General features: G+C 47.0%; 1 protein-coding gene across 27 annotated transcripts in view; it reads right to left on the bottom strand.

Annotated features, from left to right (window-relative positions):
• CD44 (CD44 molecule (Indian blood group)) overlaps positions 1-17242 on the bottom strand; it is an 89412-nt gene that overhangs the window by 49197 nt on the left and 22973 nt on the right. For all 27 annotated transcript variants that reach the window (XM_027979619.3, XM_027979621.3, XM_042233348.2 and 24 more), the window contains exon 2: positions 3792-3957. In XM_027979619.3, coding sequence (XP_027835420.2) covers positions 3792-3957 — 166 coding nt within the window. The remainder of the gene's footprint in view (positions 1-3791; positions 3958-17242) is intronic.

Below are 17242 nucleotides of genomic sequence, written 5' to 3'. Positions count from 1 at the left end.
AGTATTCTTGGGCTTCCCTGGTGGCTCAGCTGGTAAAGAATTCACCTGCAATGCGGGAGACCTGGGTTTGATCCCTGGGTTGGGAAGCTCCCCTGGAGAAGGGAAAGGCTACCCACTCCAGTATTCTGGCCTGGAGAATTCCATGGATTGTATAGTCCATGGGGTTGCAAAGAGTCAGACATGACTGAGCAACTTTTGCCACTATTGATTAAGTAGTAGCAAAGCCTCATTAGCTCAGGAATTTTCCAGAAACAACAGTCAGAGAAGTGCTTAAACTCCTCCATCCCATCATGGTGTTTCTGGAAGCATGCTGGAGAAAACAAGTGTATCCTTTTCAGATACAACATATAGTACCCAGCCTCTGATTAGCATCCTGGTGGTTGAATACTTACCGCATGACTTCTCTCAAACGTAAAATGCTTCAAAAAATGAGGTGTGGGCTGAGAAAATACCATTTGCAAGGGAAAAGGAGAGCACTAAATCCAACAGGCTTTTGAAAATGCAATGCCCAAATCCCTTCAATCTTTCCTGCCAGGGGCGACAGTATGTATTGCATCGCCCTGCAAGACCCACAGAAATGGCTGTGAGTCTGAAATTTCTAAGCACCTTGAACTCATCATGTCTAAACTGCAAAGGCTGACATGACTAATTCCTCATCTGCATGGCCAGACTGGTTTCTCCATAGACTCGTGAGCTTGGTGGGGGGAGGGGCACAATTAAATATTAATGCGTTTCCATGTATTTGAGGATCCCAACTAATCAGGGTGGGGCAGACTGAAGACAGTAGCTGCTAAGGTTTTCCCATCACCTGTGAGACTCTCCCATCTGTCCTATGGCAGGTATCTGATTCATCGCTACCTGAGTGAAATTATGGAAATACATTTTGCAACACTTAGAACCAGCTATGGGTGGAATGATAGATTTCTTTGGCACAGTTTTCCTTTGCTTTTTTTTAAATAATAAAACTCCTGGTGAGCCCACTCCCCATTTTACTCCCATCACATTCTGCTAGTCCGTATAACACTGACATTCTAGAAGTTACAATTCCCTCTGTAAATTATTCCTAGGTTTTGACCACATTGTGTTGACTGTAGGTTTTATACGTCACCCTGTCCATCAGTTAGGGATATTAAAACTTTTATGTGTGTATACTACATGAGTCAACTTAGTACACATGCACACACATTATATGAGTAGGTTGCTGTTCCCAGGAAGAAAAGAAATACTCAGCAAATCCATCCATGGAGCAGACTTTCATCTCTCTTTTGCTCTCAGTTCTTCAGGAGGGCTGTGTCATTAAATCTTGCCCTGGGCTCAGAAGCTGGCCTGGAGTCTAGACTCCTCCCCAGGCAAGTGATGTGGCCCAGGATAGGCTGCAGAACTAAGCCTCAGTTGCTTACTTTCCAAAGTGGAGTCATACAACCAACTCCTGGTGCAGTCTGAGGATTACGACAGGGATACCCACAGATGAGCTGGGGTCTGTGCTGTGCTCAGTCAATTAAGCCATGTTCAATAATTTGCAATCCATGGACTGTAGCCTGCAGGCTCCTCTGTCCATTCTTGTCCAGGCAAGAATACTGGAGTAGGTTGCCATTTCTTCCTCTAGGGGATCTTCCCAACCCAGGGATCAAACTCATGTCTCCTGCATTGGCAGGCATAGTCTCTACCACTGAATCACCTGAGAAGCCCTTTGTCCAGCATCTAAGGGTTGGACGATTGGCCACAGGGCACAGTAAGAACTTCCCTTGTTCTCAGCATATAAGAACATTTCCGTATTTCATAAGTTTGCCTTGCCTGCATTTCATAATCAAAATTCAGCTTACAAAATCCACTTTCTTAGGCCACTGGCCTAGTCAGGGCCATAGTTAAATAATTAGCCTTAGGAATAGAATAAATGGACATGCTAATTAACTTTCCTGCATTGCAGCCTACACCTCAAGTTCAGAAGCTACCTGAGCTATCTGCTCCTTTTATACTCTCCCAGACCCTGCTGCAGAGAAGGCAATGGCACCCCACTCCAGTACTCTTGCCTGGAAAATCCCATGGACGGAGGAGCCTGGTAGGCTGTGGTCTGTGGGGTCGCTGAGGGTTGGACACGACTGAGGGACTTCACTTTCACTTTTCACTTTCATGCACTGGAGAAGGAAATGGCAACCCACTCCAGAGTTCTTCCCTGGAGAATCCCAGGGATGGGGGAGCCTTGGTGGGCTGCCATCTATGGAGTTGCACAGAGTCGGACACGACTGAAGTGACTTAGCAGCAGACCCTGCTGGAACACAGATGTCTGCACACATCTGCTCTTTGCTTCAGAGCAAAGCTGCTCAATAGAACTTTCTGTGAAATAGAAACATTCTATAATCTCAGTTGTCTGATAAAGCAGCTGCCAGGCATTTGTGGCTAATTAGATACTTGAAACATAGTTAGTGCCACCAAGAGCCAAAGTTTTGATTTTATTTAATTTTAATTAGATGTCACTAGCCAAGCATGGCTAGGGGTCACAATATTAGAAAAACTGAAAAGATGCTTCATTTTCCTCATCAGGCTCAGTTCATTTTCCTCAGAGTCTCAGTTCCCACCCAGACTATAGGTGCCTTACCCAAGGACAGGGGATAGATGCACTTAGCTTACATTGAATGGTTTCCAAAGAGTTCTGCAGCGTGACTTTGTAAAAAGCAGCCTGTGTTTGTATATGAGCATGTTAATAAGAAAAGAGAACCGTGTTACCTAACCTCACATTGCAGAAGTGCAGAGGGGCCGCTGCAGGATGGGGCGGAAACGTTGGACCGAAGTTGTCCAGATTCCCTAGGCTTCTTCTCATGAAAACAAACCACACGCAAACACCTCACCACAGTGGTCACCACTGCTTGCTCTTAATGTGCACCGCTTACCACAGGGCCATAAAAAAAATTCAGAAAATAAGGGCCATGCCTGCTCTGAGGGCTGCCCAAGTGGCTCAGTGGTAAAGAGTCCACCTACCAACGCAGGAGATGCAAGAGATGCAGGTTCAATCCCTGTGTGAGAAAAGTCCCCTGGCTACCCACTCCAGTATTCTTGCCTGGAAAATTCCATGGACAGAGCAGCCTGGCAGCCTACAGTCCATGGGGTTGCAAAGAGTCAGACACGAATGAGCAGCTGAGTGTGCACACACAGGCGAGGCTGCTGTGAACATCCTGGAGCAAAAGGACCTAAGGACTGCCCCCTGAGCACCGCGAGGTCCAGTAGGAGGAGCTCAGGAGGCCTCCTTCAACTCCTCTCACTGCTTTGCAATCACTTGTAATAATATACATCTTAATAATTTTCATGCCCTTTTCTCCCAAATCAGAGCAACACAAAAGAGAATCAAAATCAAAAGAGAGAAAAATAGTTTGAAAAACCTGCTTCAGCCAAGTCTACAGGGTCAAGGCTCCACCAGGCACGGACTTATCTTAAACAGTTACTTGGTTTTTCAATTCCTTGTGGTTCTGACAATGATATTGCCGGCTTCTTCAAAGCCCAGAGCGCGCGCTGTTGACAGGAGGGTTCAAGCAAGTGGATTCCAACCTGCGACCTTTAAAGCCTCCCCTGGGAAACCCCGCTGTGACTCACAAAGATGTCTTTAGCTGGCCTTAATTTTAGTCATACTGGTTCCAGATTGACTTGCCCAAATTCATGGGTGGGGCCAACTCTTCAGGCAACCAGTCATTCAGCTGTCAGAGAGGACGCTTCCGGGTCTAAGCCCCGCCCCCTGGACCCAGGCAGCTTGCCTTCCTCAGTGGGCTTAGTTGGGGCGTAGGCGGGTGCTGGTCCCTTACCTGCAGGTCTCAAACCCTATGCTCCGGGCCACCTCCATCTGGGCCATGGTGGGCAGCGTGCTATTGAAGGCCTTGCAGAGGTCGGCAGCCTCAGTCTTGGAGATGCTGTAGCGACCATTCTTCTCCACGTGGAATACGCCTGCATATCGGCAGGTTATATTCAGATCTGTGGGATGAAAAGAAACAGTTAGGTTGTTCTGCATCCATCATTTGGAAAGGGTAAGAACTTTGTTTTGGAGTAGCCTCATTGCAAAGCCAAATAATCTTCCCTACTGGCCAGAGCCTTCCACCTTCACTGCAGCATGTCAAAGCACTGCTGCCTCATGCTTAAACCTGAGATAAAACGCAGGAAAGTAGCACCACTTGTACATTCTGTCCAGGTGGCGTTAGCGATAAAGAACCTACCTGCCAACACAGGAGACAAGAGACCTGAGTTCGATCGTTAGGTTGGGAAGATCTCTTGGAGGAGGAAACGGCAACCCACTCCAGTATTCTTGCCTGGAGAATACCATGAACAGAGGAGCCTGGCTGGCTACAGTCCATGGGACCACAGAGAGACACGACTGAGCGACTGAGCACATCATTGAGAAAACTGAGGCTCAGAAAAGTGAGCTGCCCAAGGAAGTGAGGATTGCTGTCCAGAGCCTGTAGCTGCCTTCCTGAATCCCAGCTGTTCTGTTTCAGCAATACAGTTCCGAGCTGATAGCCAGGGTGGGGATGCCTGTGACTGCAGCGTCCCTGGGTACCTAGATTCTTTGGGGTTCTGTGTGGCATCATCTTTCAAGAAGCCTGCGAGGTGACTTATAGGTAAGTTATATACATATTATTCATAGGTGAAGAAACTGGAGCTGAGAAAAAGGAAATGACTTCCCAAAGTCACCCAGCAATTAAGTGGCAGAGCTGGAATTCCATCTCAGGTCTATTTAACACCAAAACCCACACTCTGATCCACTTATTCCCGTGTGCTCAGGAATCCTTTCATGTCATTAGAGCCAGTCTTCACTCTGGAGGGACACGCCTGAACAACTGTGACCTAATGACGAAGATAGGATCGGTGTTAATGGAACTGTAAGGACAACAAGTGCTCTCTCCTCTCTGAGCAGGAAGTAGCTTCCAACCATGAGAAAACAGTGTCTGACAAAGTACAAACCGAGATGATAAGAGAACTGTGAAGCCTCGCCACAATCTTTCTCGATTCTGAACATAGTGAAAGAAGAAATGGAGCTTTGAGAAGACATAAGGCAGTATCAAGTGGTTTCCTTTTGTTTCATCAGTGCAGAGATGCTTTTAAAAAAGTGTCAGAACTAGGTGAGATGGAGCAAACGTGTTTGGGGGATTTCCTTTCTGGTCTAATGGTGTCCTTCGGAAGCCACTCACACAACGCTTGGCTGATGAGGCTAGAGGAGCACAGAGGAGGGGAACGGACAAGGCGCTTTTGAAATCCTGTTTGTTTTTACTGACATTTTCAGCTTTGGCTTCGGTTGGCCAATCTTTGCCAAGAGAAACTGTTGCGCTGGGTGACTGTCCTTCCGGAGGCCCTCTGTGTGTAGCTTACAAAAGAGAAACAAAGCCTCCCAATCAGCTTCTTGGAGGTGAGACTGTTAGGAGAGATCTCAGCAGATGCCAGGAGAGGCAGGGCGTGGCCGTCAGCACGCAGCCGGGTGGCTGCTGTCACTCCCAGGTTAAATATAAAGTCTGAGGCATGGACGGTGGCTTGGAGCTAAATGGCAGTTTCTGTGTTATTAACATAAATTTGAGTTTGCCACCTGGCATGTAGAATATGCAAATACGAAAGGAACCATTCAGATTGATACTTGTGAATAAAATCTCTTGAGTTCCACGAGGAGCAAACAACATCCCTTGATAGACAACACACACGCAAGTGTGAGGGTGTCTCTACGTGTGTGTGAGAATAGTGAGTGTGTGTGGTGTGTGCTTATGGTCAGCCAAGACAGGAAAGCATGGATAAAATCTAGCTTCAGCCTTCCTAGAAACACGAAGATTAAACAGGGCGTGCAGTAGATCTCAGAAAAGGGGCTGCTGGATGAATGAAGAAATTCTATGCAATGTGAGGATTCCACAGCTTATATTCATCTTAATCTCACACATAAAAAAGGTTCTATCCTAGCCCTGATGGCATTCAGCCATCTGGGAATTCCAAAGACGGTTCCAAAACCTTCATTTCAGGTCAAGAGTATTCATATTCCTCCCCTCTGGGTCCCTCATGCCTTAAAAAGGACCAAGCCTTTCAGGGTTGTGTATCCGTTAAGTCTTCAAAATGTATGAAGACTTTCCAACACTTCCTTAACACTTACACAAGCAGAAATTACTACCCCCAAAGGGTATTAGTAATACTAACAGCAATAATAGCTGTTAACACATATTGTGCACTTATGATGTATAGGCCAGACATTCTTCTACCCATTTGACAAGTATTAACTCATTTTATGGAGAAGGCAATGGCACCCCACTCCAGTACTCTTGCCTGGAAACTCCCATGGACGGAGGAGCCTGGTAGGCTGCAGTCCGTGGGTCGCGAAGAGTCAGACACGACTGAGCGACTTCAATTTCACTTTTCACTTTCATGCATTGGAGAAGGAAATAGCACCCTACTCCAGCGTTCTTGCCTGGAGAATCCCAAGGATGGAGGAGCCTGGTAGGCTGCCATCTATGGGGTCGCACAGAGTCAGACATGACTGAAGCAACTTCGCAGCAACTCATTTTATCCGTATACGGTAGGTAATATTATTGTCCCCACTTTCCAGATACAGAAACTGAGGCACAGAGAGGGGAAGAAGTGTGCCCAGGTTCACAGAACTCACAATGATGGAGCTAGGATTCAAACCCAGCCAGTCTGGGCACCAAGAGACCACAGGATTAACCACCAGGCCACTACTTCTAAACCTAATTTACAAAACATTTTATGCACTCTCAACCTCCCCCATGTAGAGCCAGAAATATCCCAAGGTTTAAGTTAGAGCAAGGCTGAGGCATGAGTAGCCATGGACCACAAATCACAGGACAGCCTCCTGTGTCCCTGGCAATGGCCACACTGCCAACACCTGTAGTGAGGCAGGACTCCCCAGATATCTGGGCATTGCTCTGGATAAACAGAGATCTCTGTGATCCAGGAGCTGCCGTGACTCAAGGGCCTAATAGTAAATGGCCAAATGCATCTCTCCAATAAGCCTGTCCAGCTGGACATGAATCAAGATTGCTTTCCGCTGGACCCTCTGGTCTCCAATAAATCATGAAATAAAGGAGTGATCCCATGTTCCTCCCTCTGAGAGATCTGATGGGTAACACTAATGGTTGGAGGCCACTTTCAGATTCAGGGTGGCATCTGAAGGAGGAAGAGTGTTTGTTATGATGCAGTTGCCAGGAGGACAGAGAAACCATGGGCCCGGCACCCAGGGATCTCACTGCCCATGTGGGAAGAGCTCTATCAGTGGCCTGTCGGGAAGACCACAAAAAAACGTGCTCACCAAGAGACCTGTGTAATCCACTCCCTGGCACCAACTCACATTGAAGCCTTGTAGTTCAACTTAGAGGAGATATACCCAGATATACCTGGCTTAAAGTCCTGACATTGCTACTAGCTCTGGGTTACACAGATAGATAGTTCCTCTCTGACACTCAGCCTTCTCCTTGATGGGATGACAGTGCCATCGGGGTTTGTGGGACCGTGAAATGAGACAAAGCATGTCAAACACTCCATATGATGTTTGGCACTTAATTAGAGCCAATGGGTGTTTTATACTCATTAGGCGGGTGATCTACTTCAGCTAAATTAATTCTCACAAAAGTGCTATGGAATAGGTACTACTGCCAAGCCCATTTTAGACAGAAAGAAACTGAGGCACAAACAAATTAAATAATGTGTCCAAAGTCACCCAAGTCGGGGAGTCAGGGTTCCAACTCCTGGGCTATGACACCAATTCCGTGGGGTTCTAGGTATATTTGTTTTTGGATACACCAAAGCTGACCCATAACACTATTAATCTTGCCTATATTTTTCACTAAGACTCACATCAAGAAAAATAGATCTTTCTAGTAACATCACCCCAGCACATTTCAAAATCTTGCCTAGGGCCTGAGATGAGTAGCTTCTTGGTTTGCTCCAGTCGCTTCACAAGTGGAAGAAAATCACAGCCTCTTCTGAGAGTACCACACTGTGTAATCTTTACCCAACTCGCCTCTGAGGGTCTCCAGACTTTCCTAGGAGGTGAGTAGCATGGGGGAGGGGATGTCACACAGTTGACCAGTAGGGCTGAGGGACAAGAAGTTTTCATGAGCGGGTCTTCAGGAGTCTATAAACCTGTGAAATTACTTATATGCAAGATTCTGTGTATATGTACCTATCTATGTATCTGCACACATATGCACGCAAGCGTGTACACGTGTGTAGGTGTTTCGCTGGAGACAGCATCCCTGGGTTTCCATTAGTTTCTCAAAGATGTCTATGACAGAAATAGGTAAAGAATGATAAGAAATCATTATCTTTCAAGTGAAAGTGTTAGTCACTCAGTTGTGTCTGACTCTTTGTGACCCCATGGACTATAGCCCACCAAGCTTCTCTTTCCATGGGATTCTCCAGGCAAGAATACTGGAGTGGGCTGCCATGCCCTCTTCCAGGGGATCTTCCTTTAAGGTTTCTTCATTAATGAGAAATTCCAGGATTCTAAAATTTTGGAACTTCCTTGTGGGCTTCCTGGGAGCAGTGACTGCGTCTCTCCCCAGGACCCTGTGCAGTACCATAGAGGTAGGCACCCATGGAACAAATGAAGGGAGGAAATGCTTCCCCACTTCCCCCAGGACAAACAGATTGTGTGAGCTACAAAACACGTCTCAGGTCCACTCCCCGCATCGTGTCTAAAAGAATCAGCAGCTGGCCCTGGTTGAGAATTCCCCAGTAGATATTGCAAATGTCTTGGAGCGTTTGCTTCTGAGAACTTATGCTGTTTTCCCTGAAAGCAAATGTTGCAGAGACCAACTTCCAGCTCTGTAGCCAGTGTTGTCTGTCTGGACTTCACAGTCATCCTCTCCAAGATGAGCAAGGCCTTTTTGCATCCTGTCATAGGGACCCTTGAGGCCAGATCTCCTGAGACGTCTCGAGGACACACATGGGGCACCCCACGTGCAGACCCCGGGAGACCATCTGCAGTCATGCTGTGCCCAGAGGCTCAGTTCTCCGAGCCAGACTTCTCCAGATGGCCCCCAATGAATTAGTGTGTTTTCCAACAGGCGCCACCTAGATGGGCCTGGCCCCTTCCGCCATCTCCTCAGAAAGGGTGAGACAGCATTAAGGCAGAATGAGGTTTTTGTTTCCTGATTTGGTCCCACCAGAGTAGGCTGTGAGACTGGGGAAGCTGGTCTTCTTAAAGACCGGGAGAAGGCCACTTCGTGCGACTGAGTGACTCGTGCACTTTCCACGGCCATGATAATAACTGCAAACGTTCATCCAGCACCTAATTGGACCCCTATGAGGTTTTTAATATTTTACACCTAAAATTTCATTTAATTCTCACAGCGGTGGTGGTATACGGCAGGCACTTTTATTAGCCCCATTTGACACGGAAGGTAACTGATTCTTTGAGAAGACAGGAATGACGTCAGCCAGGGCCCAGCAGACCAGATTTCCGATTGGGCAGTCTGGCTGATCACAATGCAGTGTTAAGCGGCACCGCATGCGTGGGACAGATGCTGAGCTACAGGAAACCTACTTCTTCTCCACGTGGTTTGTAAGGTGCAGAGAGATGAGAATTAAAACAGGGCTCTGCAGAGAGGAATTTGAGCTAATAAGCTCAAGTATTATTTTAAGATCACAGGTCTCTTGATTCTGGACCAGAGGCTTAAAAGGGTAGGGCACTTCTCCTAAGAGCTTGGGAAGATGTCAGTGGGAAGACCTGAACTAATAGAACTTACACACTGTCCCCGAAGCAAAGATGCCAAGGAGGTCCCTGTGTTTGCTGACTTTCCCCAACAGAAGGCTGGCTTCCTCTTTCTCATCCTACTTGTCCTCTTCCCGTCATCCCCTTGAAGATCAGAAGCTCCAACCCCAGCTGCAGCCTCAGGCCCCTTCTGCCCTTTACAGTCTGAGGACTCTGGTGGAAGTCAGGCAGGGCAGAATGAAGACAGGTTGGCCTAGGACTGGGATGCCAGACCACAGGCTGTCCCTGTGACATTTTGAGATATCTGATGACCAGCCTACAAATTTCAAGAGACCAGGCCATTCCAGCTGGGTCATGACACTCCATTCACTCATCAAACTCCTGGAGTCGATCACATGCAAGACAAAAGCACCTGTGGGCTCTCCACATTTTTCACCTTTATACCGTTTATCATGAGTTAGCCAGGATCCTCTTTCTATCTTCTGATTTGCTGAGTTCATGTCTGGAAAAGGTTACGCAACTCACAAATCTAATCGAACTGATTCTGATCAGAACTAGAGAGAGAAAAGGTCAATTTTTTTAAAAAGCATTATTGCTAATTGGATCACCTGTGTTTAAAGCCAGGCGGGATAATAGGGAGCAGCTAACCAAATTCTCAGGAGACACAAGAGGAAACAAAGATCCACAATGACTGAGCATGCCCCCCTAGCCAGTTGTGAGAGAAGCAGGACCGCCGAGGTCCAAAACTGCTAGATTTCGGACCCCCTGTCCAGTGCTCTGACTACTGAACTTGCTTTTATAAGAGGCCTGAGCAAGCTGTTCCAATAAAGGCCACAGTCCACAGTGTCAATGGGACATGAAGAAACCATTCTGTTCTTCATTGTGATTGTTTAATGTCTTCAAAGCCCAGAAGTTTCCATCTAGGAGTCTTCCTGGCAATTACAGCCCCTGCTGCCACCCAGGTCTGCCAGTCCAGAAGGCTGGCAGCATTCCTGCTGCCCCACATCTCTCGCCCCCATCCCCTGATGCCCATGTGATGGGCGCCTGATGAAAGGGTCTATTGTTCAGCATCCCCTTCTGAACCATGCCAAAATCACGCTCAGTGGCCGAATCGCCTTTGGCTGCCCCGGGCAGACCATGAGGCTTGGGTGACTCAGTCTCTCCCGGAATTGCCCTGGAGGCGGGTGAGGGTTTAATGAGCAGAGAAAATACTCATACACCATCATCCCCAGAGAATTTCCTCCAGAATGTGTCCTGGGTGGCTTTCAACTGAGCTTTTCATCTCTTGGCGCTCAGAAGGGAAATGCACCCCAATTTCTTGGCGCCTGACTCTATCCTCTTGGCCTCTCAGCCTCTTGTCCAAGGAGCCTGTCATGGCAGCCAACACTGAACCAACCAGGACCTATCACATCCACTCTGTCAGAGGAAAGTGCAGGGGCTCTCAGCCACTGCCCTGACCCTTCAGTCTAGGCCTCCCAAGGACCAACCCCATGAAGCTCTTAGCTTGTTTGTATAGAGTCTAAAGAAAGAGCCCTCACCCCTGCCTCCTGGTGGAAGGATGGGAACTGGGGGAGAGGAGAGGGTGGGAAGGCCTGTTTAGGCCCCCACTCCTGATCCTGGATCCAACAGTCTTTCTGGCCAAGGAGAGTGTGTCCCAGAACTGTCACCTCAGTACCCAGTTCTGTGAGGCTAAGTGGTTTTGATGAACGAGTCTCCGGGAAGACAGCTGAGGGAGAGAAACCACAGCGTGTACCCCTACATGTCGCCATGGCAACCAGCAAATGCTCGGCTCTGGGCCTCAGACCTTTGTTTTCTTCTGTTTTCTTCTTTTTTGGATCATATCTGTTTAACAGACTGACTAACACAAACCCAGGATGTGGTTAGAAACAAATGAGAAAGTATCTCAGGAGCCCACATGGGGTTTTTCCTGTTGCAAGCAGAAAAGAAAAAAGAGGTCCTACTTTATTTCATACCTATATATACTTTGGTGGCGAGGGGGTGGGTAGTTATAGTTATATCACCTATCTAGTTCAGGTACAGCTCTGGTTCAGGTCTGGAGCCGGATCTTTGAGGAACTGGCTGATTTTATTTTGAGGGGAGTACTTCACGAGGGGCTTCCCTGGTAGCTCAGCTGGTAAAGAATCCACCTACAATGCAGGAGACCCTAGTTCGATTCCTGGGTCAGGAAGATTCCCTGGAGAAGGGCTGGGCTATCCACTCCAGTATTCTTGGGCTTCCCTGATGGCTCACACAATAAAGAATCGCCTGCAGTACAGGAGACCTGGGTTCAATCCCTTGGGTTGGGAAGATCCCTTGGAGGAGGGCATGTCAACCCATGTCAGTATTCTTGCCTGCAGAACCCCATGGACAGATGTGCCTGGCGGGGTTCAGTCCATGGGGTTGCAAAGAGTCAGACATGACTGACCAACAAAGCACAGCACACTTCATGAGAGCTGAGGTGGGCTGAGACTGTCACTCACGGATAATAGCTGCTTTTCGGGGTGGTTAGTGAGTCACTGACACACAGATGACCCGTAGGGCCCCATCTGGGAGAGGGGCGAAGGGGTTCTAGCCTAAATCTTATTCATTATGAGCTGTGTGACCTTGAATAAATCACTCTCGATTTCTGGTTCAACGCCTAAACTTCCTGCCTCCCAGGATGAAGGGAGGAGTTAGGAAATGCTTGAGCTAGTAGGATAAAGCAGGGAGAAGCCAGATGCACACCTGGGGTGATATGAACATCTCAACACTTTTCAAAAATCTAACATTGATTAAGATGCATACAGGCTCCAACCCCAGCAGAACAGGTGGGTCAAAGCACAAGCAGGTGTCAGTCATATCACTATGGTTGGGTCTTTCCATCTCCAGTTATGAAGCATTTCTACATCCAAAGGCAGCCCTGTGAGGCCCATCAGGTAGGTACTATGGCCCCATTTTACAGATGAAGAAACTAAGGAGCAAGAGATTCAGAGACTCCTAAGCCTTACAGAATTTGAATAAAACCTAGACCTCAACTCAGATTTTCGAGGTATTCTGATTTTCCCCATTATCCGTGGTTCTGCCCTTTCCATCTTGGGTGTCAGCCAGCAAACGGGAAAAGTGGCAGCATTCAGACAGAAGGGTGATGGTTTTCATACTTTACCTTCCCTTCTCCTCCCAATGATGTCTTAGGCAGAACCACAATATTTAAGAATGGAGGAAAGCAGAACTGCTTCCGTGAGAGCTGGAGTGAGGATGAAGGGGCAGATCCAAGACCCTGGATCCAACAGCAGCTCATTCTTGCCCAGCCCCCACCCCACCCCACCAAGGTCCTGATACCCTCCACAATGCTTTCTAAGAAGCTGCATGGAACACTCAGGAAACCACTGCAGTAGGGGCCCATAATAGCAATGATAACCACTGCTTGGCAAGGCATGCTGTGTGCCAGGGGCTCCAAAGCATCCTAAGAGGGTTAGTCACCCCTGTGACAGATGTGGAAGCAGAGGGTCAGAGCACTAAGTCATTAGTACAAGGCTCTGAAGCCTGAAGGCTGCGGCCCAAATCAAACACATTGCATAAAATGCTTTAAAAGTGATCCAAGCTTAGTAATTTTTAAAAAAAAATGCTCTCATCAGTCTCAATAAAAATGCCTTGCGATGTAAAGTTTTCCTTAAAGGTTGGAGAGAAGATAGCTAAGTCTGCCTTTCCAAACCTAATCTACAGTGATGGGAGCTGATCAGCAATGGACTCAAGCAGCTTGACAGATCCAGAAACTGAGGTGAAGCTGCTATCCTCCAAGGCAGAGCCATCCAGGCTGAGGGGAACAGAAGGCCAGCACCAGTTCCCACAGAGCCCAGCAGGACTGCCCAGTCTGGGGTATCTCCAACTTGGATTTGAATTCCTTGACTCTATCTCTCCCAGCATCCTTTCAAGGGATGAAGAGAAGATTCTGGAATCTATGGAGCGGCTTTTTGGTGTTAAACATTAATCTAGGTGTGGTAATCATGTCCTACCATGGGATCCTCAGAACGGCTTTGAGAGGTCAAATCATCAACTCCATTTTGCAGATGAAACAGGTGAGGTTCAGAGCACAACTGACTCAACATTCGACTATGAGACTGGCATAGTCACAAGTCAAACGACAGAATTATACCTGGTCTCTGACATGAGTTAGTTTAGGCGTTTACCAAAGCCACCCTCCTCTGCGTGGGGCACAGAGACTCTCACACTGGGGGCCGGAAATGCAAGGACCCTGTTGGGTGTGGCTGGGACAGGTCCTACTGCTGGACCTCTGGCTGGGCTTCTCTGCCATATTACCGAGAATGGAGCACCTACTGTGTGCTAAGTGCTTCCCACTGACTGTCTCATTTAACTCCCACAACAAATGTATGATATAAGGACAACTGTTGATCAGACCTTATTACAGATAAGAAAACTACCATTTAGAGAGGTTAAGAAACCTGTTCTTTTCCTATTCATTTATTTATATAATTAAATGTAAGTTGCCTCTATAAGTTAATCATGTCAAATTAAACATTTAATTAATTGCCATTTTAATATTTAATTGTTGACACTTTACCTGTGTTTCTTACTTCTGAATTTTGGTACTTGGAATACAGACTCTTATGATGTACAAAAAGAAGAAAACAATTTGTCCAAGTTTTCACTATTAAGGGGTCAGGCAGCCTGCCACCTTCACATGGATTGAGATAGAACAAGAACCAGGCCTTTAGGTTGCCCCTTTCCTCTTCAAATACCACAGCAGTGAACTAATGCAGTTACAAAAGCACGTACTGATAACAACAAGTATTAAAGTGACCAAGGAGAATTCTAGATTTCCACCGATTTTGAATTAGGAGGGCGTGGAAATCAGGTCGTGTTTCTGTGACTCAGTCATTCTCTCCTCTCATAGATTACGTTTCTCTCTCTCCCCCTCTATCAGATGCTAAAGTGAAGAGCGGTGTGTGTGCACCTATGTGAATCACAGTCTCCTTCGCAGTTCAAGAAACTGACCATACTCCTTCTCCAGATGCTTTTGGAACATTACTTAGCCATAAAAAGGAACAAAACTGAGTCCTTTGCAGAGATGTGGATGGACCTAGAATCTGTCATACAGAGTGAAATAAGTCAGAAAGATAAAAACAAATATCATATATTAATACATGTATGTGGAATCTAGAAAAAAACGGTACCAATGAACCTATTTGCAGGGCAGGAATAGAGACACAGACGTGGAGAACGGATATATGGACACAGAGAAGGGAAGGGTAGGATGAACTGAGAGATTAGAATCATATATACACTGCTGCTGCTGCTGCTGCTAAGTTGCTTCAGTCGTGTCCGACTCTATGCAACCCCATAGACGGCAGCCCACCAGGCTTCCCCTTTCCTGGGATTCTCCAGGCAAGAGCACTGGAGTGGGTTGCCATTTCCTGCTCCAATGCATGAAAGTGAAAAGTGAAAGTGAAGTCGCTCAGTCGTGTCCGACTCTTCGCAGCCCCATGGACTGCAGCCTACCAGGCTCCTCCGTCCATGGGATTTGCCAGGCAAGAGTACTGGAGCGGGGTGCCATCGCCTTCTCCGATATATACACTACCATCTGTAAAACAGATAGTTATTGGGAAGCTGCTATATAACACAAGGAGCTCAGCTCTGTGCTCTGGGACGACCTAGATGGTTGGGATTGGGGGGGAGGGCGGGTGGCAGAGGGAAGTCCAAGAGGGAGGGAATATATGTATACATGTAACTGGTTCACTTAGTTGTACAACAGAAACTAACACAACATCGTAAAGAAATTACACTCCAATCAAAAAAAAAAAAGTTCAGGAAAAAGAATTTACCAAAAAAAAAAAAAAAAAGGATTAATACAAATGTTTCAAAACAGAGACCCTACAAAGGGAGACGCTGGATCATGGGGATATTTTTAAAAATCTGGGCCAGAAGATTTCTAGGATCAGTACAGTTCCAACTGCCCTATGAGCTAAGAGCTTGTAATTCACACCTCTTCCTGAGCTTTCAATCTCTGAAATCTCATCTGTAACCACAGATGCCAGATGCAAATGCCAGGCTCCAGAGAACTCATTCCTGACAAGCTTTTAAATCCGACTCAAGCCACAGAGTTTGGACCAAAGTCTTTACCATTTCATGCATCGCCGGAGTGGGCCAAATATAACTTCCTGCTCTTAAGGAACATGGCTCACACAAAAAAGCCAGGAGGCTTGGAAATAGAGAAGGTTACAAATGACCCTTCTGCCAAGCTGTCAAAGAAAATAAGATCTGGATTTTCCTTCAAATAAATGGTCACTGGACACGGAAAGAGACCACACCTGGGTGAAGGCCTAAACTCTTTTCACCATGGACATTTGAGGGGCATCCTAGAAGCTCTAGGATGAGGACGACAAGAACTCTTCCTACGAAATCTGTGCCTCTCAGGTCACTATTGGTCTCCCTACGGCATGGTGCAAGGCATACATTCAAAGCCCTTTCTAGAAGATTCAACCCTGACAGCTGAGGACACACAAGGTCCCTATCCTAAAAGAGCTTATGCGCTAGTGTGGGGAAACAAGACAGCCATACAGGGAAATGCAGAGAATATAAATAAGGCAGTCTGGGGTAGCGATGGTACTACACGAAAATAAAAGATGAACAGGCTGCCTCTTCTGGCAGTCTGTGTGGTCTGAGGCTCACTCTTTCATGAAGCTGTTGGGTATATTTTCCTTATTTATTATGAGGCTCTTGGTGAGATCAGATACCTGACAAGAGAAAATACCTATACACAAACAGAGAGAGATTAAATCACATTTGGAATTCATCTTTGCCTTCCAGGGTCCATGACGAGATGTCCCTAGAATGTGGACTTAAGATAAACACGGGAGACTTGGAAGGCAAAGGCCAAGGCAACAGAATGAGCCAGCTTCAGTGTCCACTTGAGCCATAAGTGAATGAGCCAGCTTCGGTGTCCACTTGAGCCATAAGTGAATGAGCCAGCTTCGGTGTCCACTTGAGCCATAAGTGAATGAGCCAGCTTCGGTGTCCACTTGAGCCATAAGCTGGGTACCGAGTTGATGGAAGTGGGCTGCAGACACCCATTCTGGGTCTTTGCCTGAACTCGAAGGAGGCAAATCAGCGTGACAGAGCAAGCCCATCAGACTGCAACTGCGCTAAGTCCACGCACCAGCCCTGAAGGCTTACAAGAATCTCCCAGCATCTTCAGCCTCTCGGAGTTTACAGTTACTAGGGTGATGGAGCAATCACCCCCATGGTATTGTAAGATGGTACAGCAGCCAAGCTCATAGTCTTTCACATTAGAGAGACTTGAGTCCAAAGCCCAGCTTGGGGTCCTGTGGAACGTCAGGCACACCATGTCTTCTTAACCTTTCGGCCTCATTTCTTCCTTACTAAAGAAAAGGCGGCAACTCCCTCATGGGGTGCTTCTAAGTGTAAATGAAGACACACACTTGAAATAGGTGGCAAAGTACCTGATGCTTAGTAAAGTGGCTGGGATTTGATTAATATTAGACAATCATCTCAAAGATTAAACTGTATTTAAGGCTAAGAGCCTCCTGCTCTGACAATTCTTGA

The sequence above is a fragment of the Ovis aries genome, chromosome 15 (genome assembly GCF_016772045.2).
Source record: "Ovis aries strain OAR_USU_Benz2616 breed Rambouillet chromosome 15, ARS-UI_Ramb_v3.0, whole genome shotgun sequence".
Taxonomy (NCBI): domain Eukaryota; kingdom Metazoa; phylum Chordata; class Mammalia; order Artiodactyla; family Bovidae; genus Ovis; species Ovis aries.
Note: the sequence above shows the minus strand (reverse complement) of the source record. Positions and strands in the feature narration are given on the sequence as shown.